At 38.7% G+C, this 21,709-nt stretch overlaps 1 protein-coding gene and 1 pseudogene across 4 annotated transcripts in view; both read left to right on the top strand.

The window, feature by feature from the left end:
* The window catches only part of PPA2 (inorganic pyrophosphatase 2), an 84,119-nt gene that overhangs the window by 311 nt on the left and 62,099 nt on the right, over window positions 1-21,709 (top strand). Inside the window, exons 2-4 of one of the 4 annotated variants that reach the window (XM_024751893.1) lie at window positions 12,624-12,649; window positions 15,151-15,215; window positions 19,294-19,338. In XM_024751893.1, coding sequence (XP_024607661.1) covers window positions 12,624-12,649; window positions 15,151-15,215; window positions 19,294-19,338 — 136 coding nt within the window. Of the gene's footprint in view, window positions 1-101; window positions 286-11,874; window positions 11,975-12,623; window positions 12,650-15,150; window positions 15,216-19,293; window positions 19,339-21,709 lie in introns of those variants that run through there. The other 3 variants (XR_003004041.1, XM_024751891.1, XM_024751892.1) reach the window with 3 other exon arrangements.
* On the top strand, window positions 4,737-5,918 carry LOC112404074 (26S proteasome regulatory subunit 8 pseudogene; annotated as a pseudogene).

Raw genomic sequence — 21,709 nt, 5'->3', positions numbered from 1 at the left:
CCCTCCCCCTCCCAGTGGATGTAACAAAACTCCTGCTGAGGGCCGCCCATGAGGCGGGACTTCGGAGATGACAGGTCCAGTGGTTCTTTTTCAGGGCAGGGACTCTGATGAAGGGTCTGCCAGCAACGTGAATTTATACTCACGAGTTTGCACCTTGAATGCGATCCACGATCAAGAGACTCGCTGGTTGCAAAGTAGCTCATTCTCCTCCGCAAATTGAGCAAACCCAGAGGGCGAAGCGACTTGGGGCACTGACCTGGCCGACTAAGCTGGGAAAACACCCAGGTCTCCATTATTCTCATTTTTCTTTGCATCCCGATATTTCACTGTGTAGGTTAGCTATGATGTGAAATAGCCAGGTTGGTTGAGTTGCTTTCATGCCTCACTGATTTCAGAGCCCCGAGGGGAGTAGTACCTTTTTTTCTGTAAAGTCGACCTTGCCTTATCGCCCACCTATTAGGAACACCAGCTCTAGAGAATTTCAGATCTCAGCTCGAATGCTGGATTCTTTAGCTCTTAGCTCTGGGACCCTGGACGAGTTTCCTAACTTGCTGAGCCTTAGTTCTTCTCTTCTGTAAAATAGGGCGGTAAGACTTACATGGCATAGTGTATGCAAATGATTAGTCACCAGGTCTAGAATATAAATTCTGTTGTTAATAATACTTGTGATCATTATTGATACCTGTAATTTATAAAATGTTTATACGTATGCTATCTGAGCTTAGGGTCGAGGAGTATTTTATGGAAGAGAAAGCTGAATTTGAATAGTTTTGTGCTTATAATGCAGTTGATACTAAAATTCCCATTTTCTTCAGAATTGACTCCATATTCTTTTCCATCCTAATTTGGTCAAGACTGATCAGGTAGAAAGGAACCATTAACAAGAAGACCCAAATTTCTGAACGGATTGTTCCAAAAGGTTACAAAGCAATGGTTTGAGGAACAGCTTTCCATAGAAACAGTGTTACAAAATGGCAGTTAGGTTTTTAAGTAGATGAAAGCTGTCTAACTCATAAAATGGTGAAAGTAATACAGTAATAAATGATTGACCAAAAAGTCAATAAATATTTATAAAATGTGCTGGACACTGTTAGACGTGGCACTGAGGAAATTTTAGTTATGGGCCCTGACCTCAAGAGATTGGTAATATCAATATAATTAATTAAGGAAAGTATAAAAACACCAAAAAATTCAAATAAAATTATTTGAATGTTGGCTGAGAAAAAATAGTCTTGAGGATCCTAGAGCATATGGTGTAACCCACTGAGCACTGACTTTGGCATGGGGAGTCCTAGGCCTTGGTTCTCGCTCTGCTGTAACTCACTGTGTGCTGATTGGCCAGGTGATGGCTTCATTTCTTACATGTTCAGTTTCTTTAGCTGTAAAATGAAGCAGTTGACCTACCAGTGATCTTAAAGGTCCTTCTTAGTGCTGATAGTCCTTGGAGACATTGGATGAATAATAGATAGTCTTAACATTATCTATTGGGGCCGGGCCTCTATTAGGTATTTTTGAGGCTATATTGGCCTCTCGCTGTGGTTTGTTTCTTTAGCTGCAAGTGTATTTCAGACTCACGATTTTCTTTAACTGGAATGCCACAAATAAAATACATATATATTTTTTTCACTCAGTTGGAACAAATGACAGAAAAGAAGAGAAAAGGTTTTACTGAGGTAAATGGGCAAAAATTGGAAGAAAGGAGAATGTAGTTTGGGGGAGGGGCCAGGTGGTGTGATAGTCATTGGAAGGTATTGTTGGGTTGAACAATTCCTGAACTAAACGCCAGATGGCATCCTTGGCCCAAGACTGTTTACTGCCTGCTGGAAGGGGTAGGACAAAGTGAAAGGAAGCCCCTTTAGGATTAAGGGGTAAGGGGTAACAGTGAACAATTCGCTCTTTATAAAGGTGGTCACAAATTGTATGTTTTATACTCCGGCAGTATCTATGTGCAGTAGTATGGTGCAGTTCACTCCCTTCAAAGAAGAACATGAATATAGCCCTACTTGGCTGAAAAGTATTATTTAGCATTATTACAGGGAAATCATTTCCCACGTTTCCAAATATATCCCAAGCCTCTGAAATACGAGTGCAGTTGGGAGGTAGACTTTTTGGCATTTCATTTCTGTAAATGGTTCTCTTTACCATCATTCAGAAGCATTAGAATAAATGATAGATGCAGTACTTTTCTTTTCCTTTTAATTGGTGTTGAACTTTGTGGGAACAGTATTGAAGTGAGACAGGGTGACAGAGGGGAAAAAACATCCTGGTGGGAATCATGAGGCCTTCTGGCCCTGTAATGAACGTTTTGTGTGGCGTTGCATGAGTAATTGAACCTCTCTGTACCTCATTTTATTAAACCATGGAAAGAGGAGATTGGACTTGATCGTTTCCAAACTGCTAGGTTGAGCACAAACATCCCGTGGTATGTTACTAGGCTTTCTTTAAAGGAAGAGCTTCATGGTTTAATAAATTAGCAAAACACTTCTCATTTTATCACCTTGGGGAGTCACAATGTGCATATTAAAGTTGTTGGAAATTCTTATGTAAAGTAACTTGTCCCAAACTTTTGAATCCAAGAGCCCCAGTTTCTCAGAACATTTGTTGACATCTAAGTAACTCTAGAGTTTGATGGAATTCTATTTGAGAAGCATTGGGTTCTACAGTAATAGTCAAAACACTTAGGTTGTAGCCCTGGCTTGACTATTTTAGGCATCGCTTGACATCCCTTAGCTCTGTTTCTCCATCTGTAAAACGGGGATAGCACTGATGATTTTATAGAATTGCTGTGGCAGTTAAATGAGACCATGTTTGTAAAGACTATCACTGTCTCACACATGGCACATGGTTAATGTTTAATATGAATTATTTCTTTTTCCCTTTTGACTTTAAGACCAAAATTCTTGTTACGTTTTGTGAAGGATGAGAACAATGGGATATGGATAGAATTGCATACTTTTGAGTAAGTCCTGATTTATTAATTCCAAGTCTTACAGTTTTCATGGATACCAACTTGCAGTCTTTTGAATTAGTTGTGAAATCATAACGAAGTAAGACTTGTTCATATGGGACCAAAGACATATAGCACTGCATGCCAATATTCTTTGGTAGTCTACATGTTTTTGTTTTGTTAATAACTTGAAAATTCATTATTTTAGATTTTTTAACTTTTCCTAAAGGATGAGGAGAAGCTACACTTTTCATAGTTCGGATTTTTTTTTCTTACTATGGGATAGGTGACTGGTTCACTTAGAGAAATAGTGCTGCAGGTAATTCAGATTGCTTTTATTTAGTGTGAGAACGAATCATGCAGTTCTTTAACAATGAATTTATCATTTTAGTAAGACTATGCTTATGTTGAAATTACTATATGTTTTGTTTTTTAAGTATGTCATTTGAATAGTAGGAGGAATCTGCCATTGAATGTACCACACATTTGGACTTAATAAAATTTACTGAATTACATGAAATGTGTGTTTGAGTCTTAAATATGAGTTCCTGTAACTTTTTTAAAAAAATTTGGCCCATATCATAAAACTTGAATTGACACAGTAGATGATAATGGTTATTGTGTGGATATAGAAATGTTAGTTATATTTACTTGGTTTTTGTCATTGCTACAGCTTCCAATAAGAATCTCTATAAATGCTTTTAGTAATGATACGTAATAGTATGTTGGTACTTAGCATACATGTAACTATTTGATGTGTATAACATATATAATCAGGTATAAGTTTTGCAGTCCATTCAGTTTCCTCACTTGCTAATACAAGTAATAAACTTTCATCCTGATACAACCTGCTGTTACAAGAGAAAAACATATAGATTACTTACACAATGATAGAATAAAATCTCATTTCAGTCCAGTCGAAGGGAAAGTTTTGACACTGTTTGGCAATGTCTAATGTATATTGACGGGCCTGATAGAATTCATTAGCTTATGCCCAGTCGGTGTGTAGTCTGATTTTTGACAAAGTGAAATACCAAAACAAGATGGTAGGGTGACTACAGTTGTTTGTCTTATCTCCCTCCTCATAAATATCCTATTAAAGTGATAGTAGGTGGATAAAAAAGGATAACCCTGAAACAACAAATAAGAAGGAGCCATCAGAGCCGGTGATTTCAAGATATTTATAAAGGAAGAAAAGCAGATGGAGATGTGGTTATTGATGAAGCAGCACGGAGACAGTCCCAGCTGAAGTCTATGTGCTGAGGGGGCTGTAGTTTCGGAAGAAGCTGAACTGCTTTGCAGAACCTTAGAGAGTTTGTGGACATGTTGATGTCAGATTGGAGAGAGAGTAAGAGACATGTGGAGCCTGACACAAGGGGGAGCAGTTTAAGTTTTATCATGGAATAGCACACAGATGTTTACCATGCAGGCCTGGGGCTTAGGCGATGTGCTGGTTCCTTCTACAGAAATTGAAGGTGTTCGGAGGTCAGTAGCCCAACCTGATGGTGTCGCTGCTCAGCGGAGCTCTGGGCTCTGTGACATTTAGGGAACGCCCCAGTGTCACAGCCAGCTTCTTACCCACACACCTCCGAGGGAAGCTGGCCGTTCAACAAGGCTCGCTGCGTGCACATCAGTCTTTTCTAGCCTCTTATTAAATATTAGCCAAATTGTCAGGGATCACTTTCAGCCAGGGTTTCATCCTCTGTCTGCCAAACTGCTTTGCCAAAAGGTGTCCTCGGCCTGGTGCCATGGCGGCTCTGATGCCCGCGGTCTCCGCGGAAGAGGGAAGATGGCGCTTGATGGACCAGAACAGATGGAGCTGGAAGAGGGGAAGGCAGGCAGTGGACTCTGCCAGTATTATCTGTCCAAGATTGAAGGACTCCAGCTGATTGTGAAAGATAAGAGCCAAAATCTCTGGAGGCTGCAGGCACAGAGGAATGAGATTAATGCAAAAGTTCGCCTGTTGCGGGAAGAGCTACAGCTGCTGCAGGAAAAGGGCTCCTATGTGGGGGAAGTAGTCGGGACCATGGATGAGAAGAAGTGTTGGTTAAGGTACGTCCTGAGGGCAATTTTGTTGTCTACGTGGACAAGAACATCGACATCAGTGATGTGACACCCAGTTGCTGGGTGGCTCTCAGAAATGACAGCTACACTCTGCACAAGATCCTACCCAACAAGGTAGACCCACTGGTGTCACTGATGATGCTGGAAGAGGTGCCAGATTCAACTTAAGAGATGATTGGTGGACAAGCAGATCAAGGAGATCAAAGAAGTGATCAAGCTGCCCGTTAAGCATCCTGAACTCTTTGAAATGCCGGGCATTGCGCAGCCCAAGGGAGTGCTGCCGTAGGGACCCGCAGGCACTGGGAAGACACTGTTGGCCCGGGCTGTGACTCATCAAACAGACTATACCTTCATTCATGTCTCTGGCTGTGAACTGGTACAGAAATTCATTGTGGAAGGAGCAAGAATGGTGAGGGAGCTGTTTGTTATGGCCCGAGAACACGCTCCGTCTATCACCTTCATGGATGAAATTGACTCCATCGGCTCCTCACAGCTGGAGAGAGGCTCCAGAGGGGACAGTGAAGTCCAGCGCATGAAGCTGGAGCTGCTCAACCAGCTGGACGGCTCCGAGGCCACCAAGAATATCAAGGTCATCATGGTGACTAATAGGATTGATATCCTGGGCTCGGCGTGAATTCCCACCCCCAGCGAGGAGGCCCGGCTGGATATTTTGAAGATCCATTCTTGGAAAATGAACTTGACCCAGGGGATCAACCTGAGAAAAATTGCTGAGCTCATGCCAGGAGCGTCAGGGGCTGAAGTGAAGGGTGTGTGCACTGAAGCCAGCTTGTACTCACTATGGGAGCGGTGAGTCCATGTCACCCAGGAGGACTTTGAGGTGGCAGTAGCCAAGGTCATGCAGAAGGAGAGTGAGCAAAGCCTGTCCATCAAGAAGCTATGGAAGTGAGGCGGATATCCTTTGTGTGGATCCCTCAAATAAAGCTCTGTAGGACAGGAAAAGAAAAAAAAAAAGGTGACCTCCATGTGGCAAATTTAATGATCAATTTAAAATTCTCATCTCATGTGAATTCTCAACAGTATTTTCACAATGAAGCCCTCTTTCTTCCTTGAAATGTTTTCTTTTTCCTTCTGAGACGGTGCTTTTATCTTCTTTTGATGGCTTCTCCTTCAGCAGCCTCCCTTGGTGGATCCTCTGATCTGAACTCTAACCTTTGAAACGGCTCAGGACTCAGTTCTTAGCCCACTTATCTATCTGTTCTCTCTCTAGAGCAGGGGTTGGCAAGCCCTTTCTGGAAAGGGCCAGATAGTAAATATTTTAGGCTTTGCAAAACCTGTGGTTTCTTAAAACTGCTTATCTCTGCGTTGCAGGGCAAAAGCAACCAGAGAGTAAAAGTATGGGTATGGCTTTTGTTCCAACAAAAGGTTATTTATAAAAATAACAACAGGCCATGTGCTGGCTTTGGCCCATGGTCTGGAGTTTCTGTTGTTGCTTTTGCTGTAGATGATCCCATCCAGTCCTGTAGCTTGAGATACCATCTGTGCCTCCCAGATGTGTAACATTAGCCCTAGTCTCTTCTTGAGCTCAAGATTTACAGATGCAGTGAATGTACTCTGTATTTCCACTGAAACGTCTAAGAAGCATCTCAAGGTTAACGTATACAAAACAGAGCTCCTGGTCCCATACCCCCACCCAACTATTTCTTTCTGTCTTCTCACCTATAAGCAGTAACTTAGGAATCACTGTTGTGGCCACCACTACTCTTAGCCCATATCTAGTTCATTAGTTTCTCCCTTCAGTCCAGCTTTTGAAATGTATGCAGAAGACAATTCTCTCCACTCCCACCCTTGCCACTCTATCCATGTCACCATTGTCTTTCACTTGACCAATTGCAGTAGCCTCCTGATTCTTCACCTTGTCTCCACCATTGTCCCCTGAAGTCTGGTTTCCACCAGAAGTCATCTTGATTCTTTAAGATGTACGTCTGATCATGCCAGGTTCTGCTCCTCGTATACAAGTTCCTGTGTGGCCTGATACTGGGCTTCCCCTCTGAATTCATTGCTAACCACTCTTCCTTTTGATCACTGTGCTCCAGCCATCCTGGCCTCCTGGCCGTTTCTCAGACACGCCGTGCATATTCTTGCCTCTGAGCTTGCTCTGCATGCAGTGTTCCTGTCTAGATGTCTGCTTGACTCACGTCCTCACTTCTTTCAGCTCTGTGCTGAAGTGTTACCTATCAGAGAGATCTTCCCTGGCATTTCCATATTTCTCTTTTTCCCTCTTTTCTTGCCCTGTACCTGCTAGAGTTGAAAACATCTTCATTGCTCCTATGCATTGCCTCCCCCACCAGAGTATAAGTTCCGTAAAAGCAAGGAATTTGTATACCTAGTACCTAAAACAGTGCTTGGGATACTGTATGTGTTCAGTAAATATTTACTGAATGAATGATTTTAAGAAAACCTCATAAGCTAAATGGGAAAAAAAGAAAGTAGAAAGAGAACTTGAATTTTTCAAAGTCGCATGGGTGTCCTCTGAGATTTCAGAAGCGATGGCACCCATTAAGAAGGAAGAGGAGGCTGTGAAGAAAAGGCAATCAAAGAACAAGAACTCTTGGAAATTAAAATTGTGATTGTTAAGACAAAGAAGTCAGTGGACGGTGTAGTGGGTTGAATGGTGTTCTATTGTTTTAAGCCACCAAGTGTGTGCTAATTTGGTATAGCAGTCCTAGAAGGCTGATACAGAGAAGTTAGAACATAAGGTAAATAAATCTACCAGAAAGTAAACAAAATGTCTGAGACAGCAAAAAAATGAGGAAGAAAGAAGAGACATAGAGATTTAATCTAGGAATCCTAACATTTGGCTAATATGAGTTCCAGAAGAAAAAGAACAGACAAAACGAAGAAGAATTTTCCAAGGAATAGTGGAAGAGATCTAAGAATTGAAGTACCCAAGTATTCTGAGTCCCAGACACTTTCTTGTGAAATCTCTGAAAACTGAAGCTTTTATAAAGAAGAACCTAAAAGTCCCTGGGGTTGGGGTCGGGGGTGGGGAGGGAGAACAGGTCACCTGCAGAGGACTGAGAATCAAACTGGTATCTGACTGACCCAGCAGCGCTGAAAGCTCAGCAACTGGAGTAATGCCTTTGAAGTTCTGAGAAAATGATTTTCCTTCTAGAATTTACCCAGGCAACCATTAATCTAGGGTAAAGACTGAATCAAGACGTTTCAGACATTTAAGGACTTGGGAAATTTACCTCCCATGAATCCTTTCTTACACAACACAAGTTAGGGATATGCTTCTGCAAAACATGTAAGTAAACCAAAAAAGGTGAATGCATGGGATCCAGAAAACAGATCTAAGCTGGAAACCAACAAAGCAGAGTCTAAGGGTGCCAAGAAAGCTTCCAATCCAGATTGCAACAGGAAGAATGAGATTTCCAAAGGGAGCCGCTTGGGTAGACAGAGAATTCCATAGTTTTTATGGAAGCTGTGAGACATTTGAATAATTGATAAATATGATTATGACTGACAATGGAAGGAAGAAAATTAGAAGCACAAGTCATAGAAGCTGAACAAGAAAGGAAATTTATTTATGACATTCTACCTGGCCAAAAATCAACACACAGACAGTGTTTCTTAAACTTGCCTGACTATGTGAATTATTTGGGGGTGCTTGCTAATAATACAGATATCCAGATTTCTCTCCTTAAGATTCTGATTAGATATGGGGGTCCAGCGATCTGTTTAACAAGTAATTCAGATTTTTCTTAATCTTAGGAAATATACTAACAGGAAAAGCATAGAAAACTCAGTGTGATTATAGAACATTTTATGAGCCTTGAAAAAATAAAAGTGCAGAAGATAAAATTAGAAGAGAGAAGGATGAAGAGAGGTAAAAAACCAGTTAGCTGAGTCAAGAAATACTGTATATGTTTGGTGGAGCAAGGAATAAAGCTGTGAAGTATTAAGATTGGCCAATAGAGAATTTAAAGGGAAAGGTTGGGGTCAAATAAACTAAACTTACCTCTCAGAGCTGAAATCAGTAGACAATATTCTAAAATTGTAAATTAAAAACTAACCATATAAATATATTATTTAGGGAGATGAAGATAACATCTAGATCTAAAGTAAGTTAAGGAGGCCTAGGTGGGTTGCTCTAGAGTGGAGCTGGATTGGAGAGAGGTGGGGACTTTTTTTAACCATGCACATGCATTGCTTTGTTTAAACAACAACAAAATAGATATTTATAAAAATAAATTGGCAACGACTTGGTTTCAAATGTAAAGAAGCAACCAGTCTGAGCTATAGATAATGAAGTTCAAACTTAAGATTTATTGCTAGTTTTCTCTGAGGCTCTAAGAAAGGGCTATTTCTAATCTGTGCTTCAGTTGTATCTTTACAAGGTGATTACCACAGTGCTTGCTGCATGTACCGTGTCTCTCTGTCTATGCCTCATAGGTATAATATGGATTACCCTGTTCATTTTATAGTTGATCAGGATAGGTAGTACAGGTTTCTCCACTATCCAGAAAGGGAGCAGTCCTATGAAACCATTCGTAAGCCGAAATGGCATAAAGCAAAGAAGCAATACCTTAGGATACATCTTGCTAATGAATGCACAAAATAAATGGAGAGAAAGCACAGGTGCTCACAGACACAGTTCAAAGCTATGGCAGCTTGCTGCTGAGATGATGAGTATATAGTTCCCAGGGAAGGAGCTTGGCTGGCCACTCTCACTGCTCAGGGGTGCTTGCTGCCTCTCTAAGAGCTGCTGAAAAACACACCGAATGCTGTTTTCGATTTTTGCCTTTTTTTGTAAAAGTGAAAATCCTCTTAGGATTTCTTTCTGTTAGCAAAAACAGGTACTAATGTAGGTCTTTTGTAAAAGTGAAGTGGCGTAGAGCAAACTTTTCAAAAAGCAGGGAATACCTGTACCTATCTTTAAATCCACCTTTAGAGAATCTTAATACCCTTTAAGTGGAGCCTAATAGCATACTTATATCACTGACTCTAGAAAACTTTTAATGGATTCTCAGCCTTCCTTTGTGTGCTAGGTCAGTGGTTAGCTCTCTCATTGTGCCAAGAGGACTCCTTTATTTTTAAATTTACAGGATGATTCTGATCCTGATAACATGTAGTACTCGCCCTGTCTTACCTGTGGGCATTGCTCACATTTTAGCACTTTTGTATTCTGGCATCTAGTACGTTGCCTTTTACATAGTACTAAATTGTATCTTACTTAATTGAAGAAAATTGAGAAAATTAAGTTTCAGAGAAATCGAGTGACTTAATCAAGCTCAGCAAATAACATGGCAGATTCTTGGCCTCTGTATTCATTGCTCCTGTGCAAATTTATTGGTATGTTGCTCATCAAGGCATTACGATTATCAGATATCTAAGGCCCTATTTTATTTTCCCAGAAATTCTTCTTTTTTTCTTTATTATTATGTCTTTATTTAAACTATTTCATGATCCAAGTGGCTTCTAGTAGGTTTGGTTATCTGAGTCAGACCATTCACTTACATTTATATATTTTTTACCTTCCAAAATGGCAATTAGAAAACAATTTTAACATATATATTGGCATTACCTTAGTGTTTGAATATATTTAGATCCCAATTTAAAGAAAGAGATATCTAAGCACGCTTCTCACAGATCTTTAGATTTTAGTGATCACAGCCTAGTCTAGTCCTGTTTTTCCTCATACTTGAGTAGCATGTGCTCCTCTTAACATCTTAATAAGTTTGTTGGGGCTTGTCCCCAGTTAACGAGAGCTTTAGGGAAACTTAACACAAAATCAGTGTGCCAAAGGTATCATTTACCCTTAATTACAAAGGCAGCCTAGCTATTCTGTCAAGTTTCCTGTACTTCATTAATTTTAATAACAAACTTTCCTGGTTTGTACAACTTCCTGAATTCTTAGAGCTGAGATTATTGTTAATTTCCATCACAATGATAGGTTCCAAATGTAACAACTGAAGTAATATGCTAAAGGATTACATCTTCTCTTCAAAATTCTACCTTATCTTTGTGACTTAAAGTGGAGAAAAGGATCACAGATGGTTGATTGTTATTTGGAATAAGTGTTTCTATTTATATGTTAATATACTATATTTTTCTTAATTGCCATCTTTTTTTTATTTGCTCCATATATACTTATTTTAAAAATTACATAGGATAAAATTCACTCTTCTTTTTGGTGAACAGTTCTGAGTTTTAGTAGAAATATAGATTCATTTAAATATCATCACAATCATGATACAGAACAGTCTATCACTCCCCAAAATTTCCTGTGGCCCCTCTTTCAAGTCAACTCCACCCTCTACCCTCATCCTCTGGCAACCACTGGTCTGGTCTTTATCCCTATAGTTTTGCCTTTTCCAGATGTCATCTAAATGGAATTGTTTGAGTCTAGCTTCTTTCACTTAGCACATTAGATTTTAGATTTTTTCATTTTCTTGTGTGTATCAGTAGTTCACTCCTTTTTATTATGGACTAATATACTATTCTGTAAAGTGCCATTGTGTGGGTGTAACAGTTTGTTTATCCATTTACCAGTTGGACATTGGGGTTACTTCCAGTTTTTGTGGTTATTGAGTAAAGCCACTATAAACATACACTTAGAAGATTTTGTGCAAACATAAGTTTTCATTTTTTCCTGGTTAAGTACTTAATAGTAGGATTTCTGGGTCATATGTTTAACTTTATAAGAAACTGCCAAAATCTTTTCCAAAGTTGCTGTACCATTTTCATTTCCTACCACTACATTTTATTTTAATAAAAAATATGTAAATGTGACCCACTTAAGTATCCTTGTTATTTATAGAAAAGTAAATAATCAAGCAACAGACTGATAATTTTGTTCTTTCTGTTCTTGTGTTGCTCATAGAAGACTTTAAAATCAGGCACAGAATTTGAAATTTGATGTGGTATGCAAAAGAGAAGACTTCTTTTTTTTCGAGATGCATCCTTTTTAACTGATGGAAAAGAGCTTTACAGATCATAGTGAGTTTTATACCCTTTGCCACTTGTGTGCTTTTTCTCATCTTTATCCTACTTTGTGCACTGGGGTCCTTCGTGAGTTACCTTGTTGCTAGGGTGGGAAGAGAAAAATTACATTAACAGCTTGTACAGAAAAATGAAATAGTAATAGAGGTATTTGCTCAGCAAATATTTACTGAATGCCTATTAAGTGCTGGAAACTTTTCTGGATGCTGGGGATCCAGTAGAGAGCATAACAGAGCAAACAGCAACAAACAACAACAACAAAAATCTTCAAGAACTTTAGTCTATTGATAAGTGCTAAGGAAAACTCACACAGCATGAGAAGAGGAAATAAAATTTTGGTGGAGTGGAGGCCATTATTAAGTTATATACTTCTAATTTTATTGGACTGAAGCCATGGCTTGTTTTTCGTTTGTTTATTTAAATAAACTTTATTTTGGAATAGTTTTAGATCTGGCAAGGTTGCAACAGTAGTACAGAATTCCAGTATATCTCTTACCACGTTTTCCCTAACGTTAACATCTTTCATTACCACTGTACATTTGTCAAAGCTAAGAAACCAACATTGGTACATACTATTAACTCAACTCCACGTTTTATTTGGGTGTCACTGGTTTTTCCACTAATGTCATTTTTCTGTCCCATGATCCAGTTCAGGGTACCGCATTGCATTTAGTCATTATATTTCCTTAGTTTCCTCTAATCTGACAACTTCTCAGTCGTTCCTTGTTTTTTGTTTTCTAATGACCTTGAAATTTATGAACAGTATTGGTTAGGTATTTTGTAGAATGTCCCTCAGTTTGGGTGTGTCTGATGTCTTTCTCACGATGAGACTGGAGTTCTGGGTTTGGGGGAAGAGTGTGACAGAAGTGAAGTACCCTTCTCATCATGGCATATCAGGAGGTACATGCTATGAACATGACTGGTGATATTAACCTTGATCACTTGGTTAAGGGTACTGCTTGTCAAGCGTTCTCCACTGAAATGTTTTTCCCCTTCCATACTCTATTCTTTGGAAGTGAGCCACTAAGTCCAGTCCACAATTGGGGGGACAGGGTAAGCTTTACTTCTTGGAGGGGAGGACATCTACATATATTGTTTAGAATTTTTCTGAAAGTAGGATTTGTCTCCTACCCCTCATTTATTTATTTATACAATCATTTATTTGTATTACTGTGGACTCACGTATATTTATTGTATACTTTGGGTTATGATTCAATACAGGCATACCTTATTTTATTGCACTTTGTTGTACTTTGAAGATATTGTGTTATTTACAAATAGTTTTGTGGCAACACTGTGTTGTACAAGTCTGTTGGTGCCAATTCCCAGTGGCATTTGCTCATTCGGTGTCTCTGTGTCACATTTTCATAGTTCTTGCAATATTTGTTATGGTGATATGTGATCAATGATCTTTGGTTTTACCAGTACGACTCACTGAAGGCTCAGATGATGGTTGGTGATTTTTTAGCAATAAAGTATTTTTTAATTAAGGTATATATATTGTTTCTTAAGATATAATATTGTTGCACACTTAGAAGACTACAGTGTAATGTAAACATAACTTTTATATGCACTGTGAAACCAAGCCCACAGTATCTCCAAGGTTTGCCCATACCCATTATTTATTTTGTCACTCAACTTGTTCCAGCTTTGGCCTTTGGGAACTCTTTCAGGTTGGCTCCATTTCCCTTTGACATACCTCCAGCCTTTCGTTTTGAACACTTGGTTGGTTTCTGGTAGTGCAGGATATTCCAGGCTCATCTTGTATATTCTTTGCCCCAGCCTTAGAATCAGCCCATTCTTCAAGAAGCCCTAGTTCTTTTCATTGGAGAATGGTATTTAGAAGCCAAGATTTGGGTGCTAGGTATACTCATTGCTACTGGAGTGTCAGCCAGTCCTCATTTTATTTATTAAGATATTTTTAAAGTCTGAATTTGAAAATTATACCAAAGAAGTAGCAGGCCAGAAGTAGAACATACCCTGACTTAAGAAATTGCAAAGTGAAAATTTTTTATGGCTGTATTAAGCCCAGCTTTTGGAAACATGCATTCCAACAAAAGTATGCATTGGCTTATTGTATTTTATTTAAATAATATATACTTTTAAAGGTATTTTATATATACATTTCAGTATGCAATGAGGATAAAATATTTTCTGTTATTGAAATTTTTGTTTTAAGCTTACCTTAATATTAGCATCCTTATCACTTTGAGTGGAACAAATGATTCGTTTCTTTTAACTTGGTAGGACCTTTAATCCTTTGTTCATGTGAATTGTAGGTGGAAATTAGGAATTCTATTGCTAGGTTTCTCGGGAAAATTGACATCAGTTTTAGTCCATTTCACTTATTAATCAGTCTCTTTTCGAAAGTAAGATTTTTCATATTTGGGGTTTTAGTCTAATTTAGACATATTTTTCTTTGGATGTTTAAGCCACAGGAATAAGTAAATGGTTTCAGCAACCCAAATATGGTTGATTTGTTGTGTACAGCAGTCCCACTTGTCTGTGGTTTTGCTTTTCACAGTTTCAGTTACCCTTGGTCATATGTGGTCTGAAAATATTAAATGGAAAATTCCAGAAGTAAATATTTCATAAGTTTTAAATTGTGTGCCACACTATTCTGAGTAGTGTGATGAAATCTGGTGCTGTCCTGTTTTGTCCTGCCTCGTCCCTGTCCTGGGCATGAGTCATACCTTTGTCCAGCCTTAGTAGATATCTCAGTTGTCAGACCCACTGACCAGGCATCACAGAGCTTGTGTTCAGGTAATCCTTATTTTCCTTAATAATGGCTCCAAAGCGCAAGAGTAGTGATGCTGGCAATTCGGATATTCTCTTACTGTGCCTAATTTATAAATTAAACTTTATCATAGGTATGTGTGTATAGGAAAAAAAAAAAGCATATGTAGGGTTACTATCCACAGCTTCAGGCATCCATTGGGGTCTTGGAATGTATCCCCTGAAGATAAGGGGGGACTCCTGTTTTTCTCTTTGGTCATCAGATTGGAACAAGTTTTAAAAGTTGAATTAAACTTTAAATTTGGAGTTAAAGTTAATTTTGAAAAAAAACATTAAAAACTTGTTTAAAATGTAAAAGTGGGTAAGAGTATAATTGCTCTAAAGAACAAGATAGTCCATTGCTTTAATTCTGTGTTTTTGTTTATTTTCCTTTGCAGAGAATGTAGCTGGTCACTACATTTCCCCCTTTCATGATATTCCTCTGAAGGCGGACTCTGAAGAGGTATTGTTTTAACTTGTTTGGGGCATGAAAATATGTACTTCTCATATCACCATAAAATACTTTTTGGAAGCATCTTGAAAGGAAAGAATGTGGTCGGAAGCTGAGAAGGGCAACAGAGTTATCATAACAGGATTATAAGCCTCCTTCGTGAATTAGAATTTGGATAAGAATAGGATTCTTCCAGGAGGACTTGGGGAGAAAGAGATGTTAGTAGTCGATAAAGCTTAGAATTTGGTCAGAAATAAAGATTTAAGGCATAGAATTTAAGAGATTAGCGAGAGGCTTATTTTAAGTAGTAGTAACAATAGTAGTAGAAGTAATAACATTTGTGAATTATTTTGTTCGCTAGCCAGCATGTGAACATATGCCATTTTATTTAATCCTTATGAGTTGCTATTATCATCTCTAAGGACACTGGAGCCGAAGGCATGTTATTGACTTGTCTAAGGTCACGCAGCTGGTAAGTGCCAGAGCCAGGTTTTGAACTAGCATTTCTGACCACAGAGTTCATGCTCTTTACCTACTCTACAAGACAGATGCTAGAAAGATAAAGTTGGGAAGATCGTAGTCTTTGAATAGTTATTCTTTTAGAACCTAAAATTACTTGACAGATGTGAGGGTGGAAGGGATGTAAGTCAGGTCAGAGGGAGGTCTGCTGCTGAAGGTGGAACTAAGAGGGGCTCGGAATATTGGAGCCTTCCGAGACTCTCCTGAGTAGCTGGCGAGATGGCACAATTGGCAGTGGATGTTAGTAGTCACCATGACGTTTTTTAGAACCTAAAATTACTTGACAGATGTGAGGGTGGAAGGGATGTAAGTCAGGTCAGAGGGAGGTCTGCTGCTGAAGGTGGAACTAAGAGGGGCTCGGAATATTGGAGCCTTCCGAGGACTCTCCTGAGTAGCTGGCGAGATGGCATAATTGGCAGTGGATGTTAGTAGTCACCATGACGCTGGAAGTTCTTTTCTTGAAATCTGAGTAGTTACAATAATTGGCTGACTTCATCTGTTAAGTAAGTAACCAGGACTATGTTCCTGGTTGAGATTCTATGGGGCTAGTTAGCGGGGTGGGGTTTTCTAGAACTGTGGGGAGATCAGTGTGAGGGCAGAGGCCAGTGAAGAAGTGGGAAGCTGCTTCAGATGCAAGGCTGGTTTGATCAGGGGCTGAATGTCAGGCATCATCCAAAGGTTCTGGAACTCTGGAGTAGGACTTATGCTGCCTTGCAGCCCTTCGCAGGGCTGGACTGTCCATAACAGTGGCAGCGGGGAGAATAATAGCAAAGATTCATTGAGTGTTTGTAGTGCTTAGGCAAGCACGGTGCCCAGAGCTTGACTTGCATTATTTCAAAATGTGCCGGGCTACTATTATCATCCTTATTTTGTTAATGAGGTTAAGTACCTTGCTCATGGTCACAAATCTAGTTTGCTGTGGAGGTGAGATTTGAACTTAGGTGCTCTAACTCCACAGACTGTATCTTTTTTTTTTTTTTTTTAAACATTTCTTCAGGCTTTATTTTAAATGATAGCAGGTTTGAGGTCAAGAAGACAATAGGTGATGGTGACTTGATATAGTAAAAAAAAAAAAAAAGCAAAAGGAAAGGTATTTTATTCTAAACTATTATTTACAAACACATTTAAAACCATAGTCATTTCCTATAATGTTTGTAGAATTTTCTATAAATAATTTTCCCAGAAAGAGCGAGGAAAAGGATGCTCGGCAACAGGGGTACCCTTTTCTACAAAGCCTGTATCTTAACTGCTCTTGTGTAATTCTTCTAGCTCATTACTTCCGAGGAGTATTCAGCTACAGGACAAGGAGTCATGTAATCTGGAGAGAGAAAGAAACCAATGAGAGGGCAGAAAGAACTCCACAGTACTGTGTGTGTGTGTGAATGTGTGTATGTGTATGTGTGTGTGTCCATGTGTTTTGTGTTTTGTTGTGGCCAGTGAGCTATCCAACCTAGATATCTCACGTCTCCCAAAAATTCTCTTTGATTTTGGCCAAAAGTGCGTGCATTCATCTATTTATTTATTCATAGACTTACTCATTCAGTAAACAGTTATTGCATGCTTATTAGGAGGCTGACAGTATTCCAAGCACTAGAGTTGCAGTGGTAAATAAAGTGAATATAGTTCCCACTCAGCCGGAGGAGACTAACAACCTGAAAATAAACAAGTCAATCCGATAATGTTATGTGCTCGAAAACTAGAATAGGGTAAGGAGGGTAGGAGTGACTGGTGGGTGCTGCTTCAGGTGCACTGTGACAAAATCTTTATACCTGATCACAATAACAATGATGATAATAATATTTGGAGGAATCATGTAGTAGGTAGGGGTGGAGGTGGAACAAAGAGTAGGCTTTAAACATCCCAGTGGGCATAATATTCTGCCTAAGGAGGATGGGTTTTGGGGAACATGAGATTTGGGCTTATGAAAAATTGAGGATAGGGCAGGACGAAGTATAACAGGCTATACTGGTGAATTCTGGGCCTTTTGGAGACTGGTACACACAGTGGTTATGTAAATAGGTTTCCCTGGTTCCCAGTCCTAATGGGTAGAATGGTTGCACCTTATACTTTGGGTGGTGGTATTTTAGGAACAGGAATAATGTTTCCGGGCCGGCTTGGAATAATTGTTTTTTTGTTAGTTTTTGTTTCCTCCACTAGTTGTTTTGGTGTGTAAAAGTTACATATAATGTGTGAGCATTTGAGAATGGCATAATTTTTCTTCTCAACCCACCATACACTCTTAATTTAAAAGTGCTTGATGGAGGCACAGTAATCACACCTTGGTGGAAATCACAGGCAGGAGGTGCAGCCGAGTACTTTCATGGCTTGTTAGTCATACTCCCTGAAGTTTCATTTCAATAATGAAATGACTGTTTTAAGCATAGTCACTGGAAACTGCCAGTCTTTCCTTAAAGACTGAACAGAGCCTTTGCTTGTTTTATAAAAACTAGGAAAATATACTTGAAAGAGATGTAGCTTTTCTGATAATTTGTTTTGTGAAACACTTTCATGCTCATGCACTGGGGATGCAAATGCTGAGAGAAAAATGAAGTGGGCATTTGGTGGATTCTCTGTTGAATCAGGTTCCTGGAAGCCTCTGTAGTGGAGTGTTTATTCAATAGGCATATTTTCATTGCTCTGCAGTCAATGCAGCTGTATTCTTTCATGAAATATCACAGTCATAAATACTTTCTTTTTTAAATTGAAGTATAGTTGATTTACAGTGATTCAGGTGTACAGCAAAGTGATTCAGTTTTATATGTATACACACACACAAACACACAATATATATATATTCTTTTTCAGATTCTGTTCCATTATAGGTTATTACAAGATATTGAATATAGTTCCCTGTGCTATAGAGTAGGTCCTTGTTGTTTATCTATTTTATGTATAGTAGTGTGTATCTGTTAATCCCAAATTCCCAATTTATCCCTCCTCCTCTTTCCCTTTTGGTAACCATAAGTTTGTTTTCTATCACTGTGAGTCTACTTATGTTTTGTAAATAAGTTCTTTTGTATCATTTTTTTAGATGCCACATGTAAGTGATACCATATGGTATTTGTCTCTCTCTGTCTGTCTTCACTTAGTATCATGATCTCTAGTTCCATCCATGTTGCTGCAAATGGTATTATTTCATTCTTTTTTATGGCTGAGTAACATTCCATTATATGTATATACCACATCTTCTTTATCCATTCATCTGTTGATGAACATTTAGGTTGCTTCCATGTCTTGGCTATTGTAAATAGTGCCGCTATGAACATTGGGGTGCATGTATCTTCTCGAATTAGAGTTTTTGTCTTTTCCGTATATATGCCCAGGAATAGGATTGCTGGATCATATGGTAGCTCTATTTTTAGTTTTTTAAGGCACCTCCATACTGTCCTCCATATTGGCTGTATCAATTTACATTCCCACCAACAGTGTAGGAGGGTTCCCATTTTTCCACACTCTCTCTAGCATTTATTATTTGTAGGCTTTATGATGATGGCCATTCTGACCAGTGTGATGTGGTACCTCATTGTATTTTTGAATTGAATTTCTCTAATAACCATCTTTTCTTTTATAGGAAAATGGCATTCCTACAAAGAGAGCACGAAATGATGAATATGAGGTATATCTAAAGGTTTTTATTTGTGTGTCTCACTTACATTGTCTTTTAAAGACCTTGATGATAGTTTGCATTTGTAAAATGATTCTGAATTATTCTCCCTTGCAAAACTTTTGTGTGCATTCTGATGTTTTTCTGCTTCTAGTAACTCTTTAAGGCAGCTAGGGACAATATTACCATTTTACTTTTTTTCCCTTGTGGTAAAATATACATAACATAACACTTAGCATTTTATTTATTGTACACTTTTTAACTATACTTTAAGTGACATTAAGTACTTTAGCATGTTGTGCAACCATCACCACCATCCATCTCCAGAACTTTTTCATCTTCCCAGACTGAAACTCTGTACCCATTACGCAAAAGCTCTCCATTCCCGCTTCCATGCAGCCCCTAACCACTATTCTACTTTCTGTTTATGAATCTGACTATTCTAGGATCCAGGAACAACTCTTTTGTGGGTAGAGAAGAAAAAAAAAAAGTTATACCAACTATATGCTAAAATAAATACATTCTAAATCAATCTTTCAAGTATGTGACTGTCAAACTTTTAATATTTCTTGGCTTAGGATCAGAACATTTCTTGCTGTTGATACCTTTTTATCTTCCTGTTTCCAGGCAGCTTTTCCTGCCACTTCCTTAGCCTTCTTTTCCCTTTCCAACCTTACTGCTATCTAGTCTCTCATCTGGCTGAAACTTATGACCCCAGCCTTTGAATCCACTTCCAAACATAGCTGTGGGGCTGTTTAATTCCTGTCACCTTTGCCTGCCCCCCATCTTGTATTCTCCTAAACTGGCGTTTGTCAAAATGGTCCTAAGCCATCTGCATTGGAACTGCTTAGGGCCCTTGTTAAAATTTCTGATTCCTGGTGCATTCCATATCTACTAAATGAGAGTCTCTGCTTGCTGGGGACTGGCTAGTCTACATGTTTAACAAGTGTTCCAGGGCATCCTATACACCTGAAGTTTGAGAACCATTGCTCTAGATGTTGGGTGAATAGACATTCAGGGGCTCAAGTCTTTATAGGTTCCTAGAGACTTCAGATGTTAAACTGGAAATAGTTGTGTCAGTGGGAGAAATGTATTCTGAGTACACACAGCCAACTTAACATTTAATTCTTAGTTACATAGTTTGTGTGTCAGAGACTACCTGATTTGAGGGTTTTTTTGTATTTTGTTTTTTTAAATTCTCTCCTATTTCCCCCACCCCCTAGGCCCTGGCAACCACTTTTCTACTCTCTTTATATGAATTCGGCTTTAAAAAATTTTTAAGATCCCTCATATAAGTGATGCCATGCAGTATTTGTCTTTCTCCTTCTGGCTTATTTCAGTGAGCGTAATACCTTCCAGGTTCATCCATCCTGTCACAAAGGGCGAGATTTCCTTCTCATGGTTGAATAATATTCCCTTGCATGTATACAACATCTTTGTTCATTCACTTGTTGACAGGCACTTAGGTTGTTTCCGTGTCTTGACTATTGTGAATAATGCTGTAATGGGCACAGGAGTGTAAATAGCTGCTCAGTATCCTGTTTTCATTTTTTTTTTGGATATATATCCCAAAGTGGGATTTCTGGGTTATATGTTAGTTCTATTTTCAATTTTTTGAGGAACCTCCATACTGTTTTCCATTGAGGCTGCACCAATTTACATTCCCACCAACAGTGCACAAGGGTTCCCTTTTCTCCACATCCTTGCCAATACTTGTTATTTCTTGTCTTTTTGATGATAGTCATTCTAACAGGCAATGAGCATCTATCTCATAGTGGTTTTGATTTGCATTTCCCTGATGGTTAGTGATGCTGGCCATCTGTATGTCTTCTTTGGAAAAGTGTCTATTCAAGACCTGTGCCCATTTTTTAATCGGATTGGTTTTTTGCTGTTGAGTTACATGATTTCTTTATGTATTTTGTATATTAACCCCTTAACAGATTTATGACTTATTTTCTTCCATTCCATTGGTTGCCTTTTCATTTTGTTGATGGTTTTCTTTGCTGTGCAGGATTTTTAGTTTAATGTATTCCCATTTATTTATTTTTGCTTTTGTTACCTTTGCTTTTAGTGTCAAATCCAAAGTTTATTTGATATTTTAAGAGAAAGAGGATAGAAGGGTGATTTCCTCTCATTTTTTTCCCCAAGTATATAAAATCTACTGACTGCTTTTTCATCTTTTTTTTTCCCCTGCAATAAAAATAGAAGGGAATAATAGAAAGAAAAGAACTGAAGGAGGAAGTAAATGCCCCTGACCCATATTCAACTTTCTGAATTTGAAATGTGTCCCCTTGTATCTTTGTGATTTTCTAATAAATTGCAGCAGGCCATTTTTGGTTTGTAATTTACACTAATCCTAGGATAACCAGACTAACATTGCCTT

This window comes from Neophocaena asiaeorientalis, unplaced genomic scaffold (assembly GCF_003031525.2).
Source record: "Neophocaena asiaeorientalis asiaeorientalis breed wild unplaced genomic scaffold, Neophocaena_asiaeorientalis_V1.1 scaffold676, whole genome shotgun sequence".
Lineage (NCBI taxonomy): Eukaryota > Metazoa > Chordata > Mammalia > Artiodactyla > Phocoenidae > Neophocaena > Neophocaena asiaeorientalis.
This window is presented reverse-complemented; position numbering and strand designations above follow the sequence as displayed.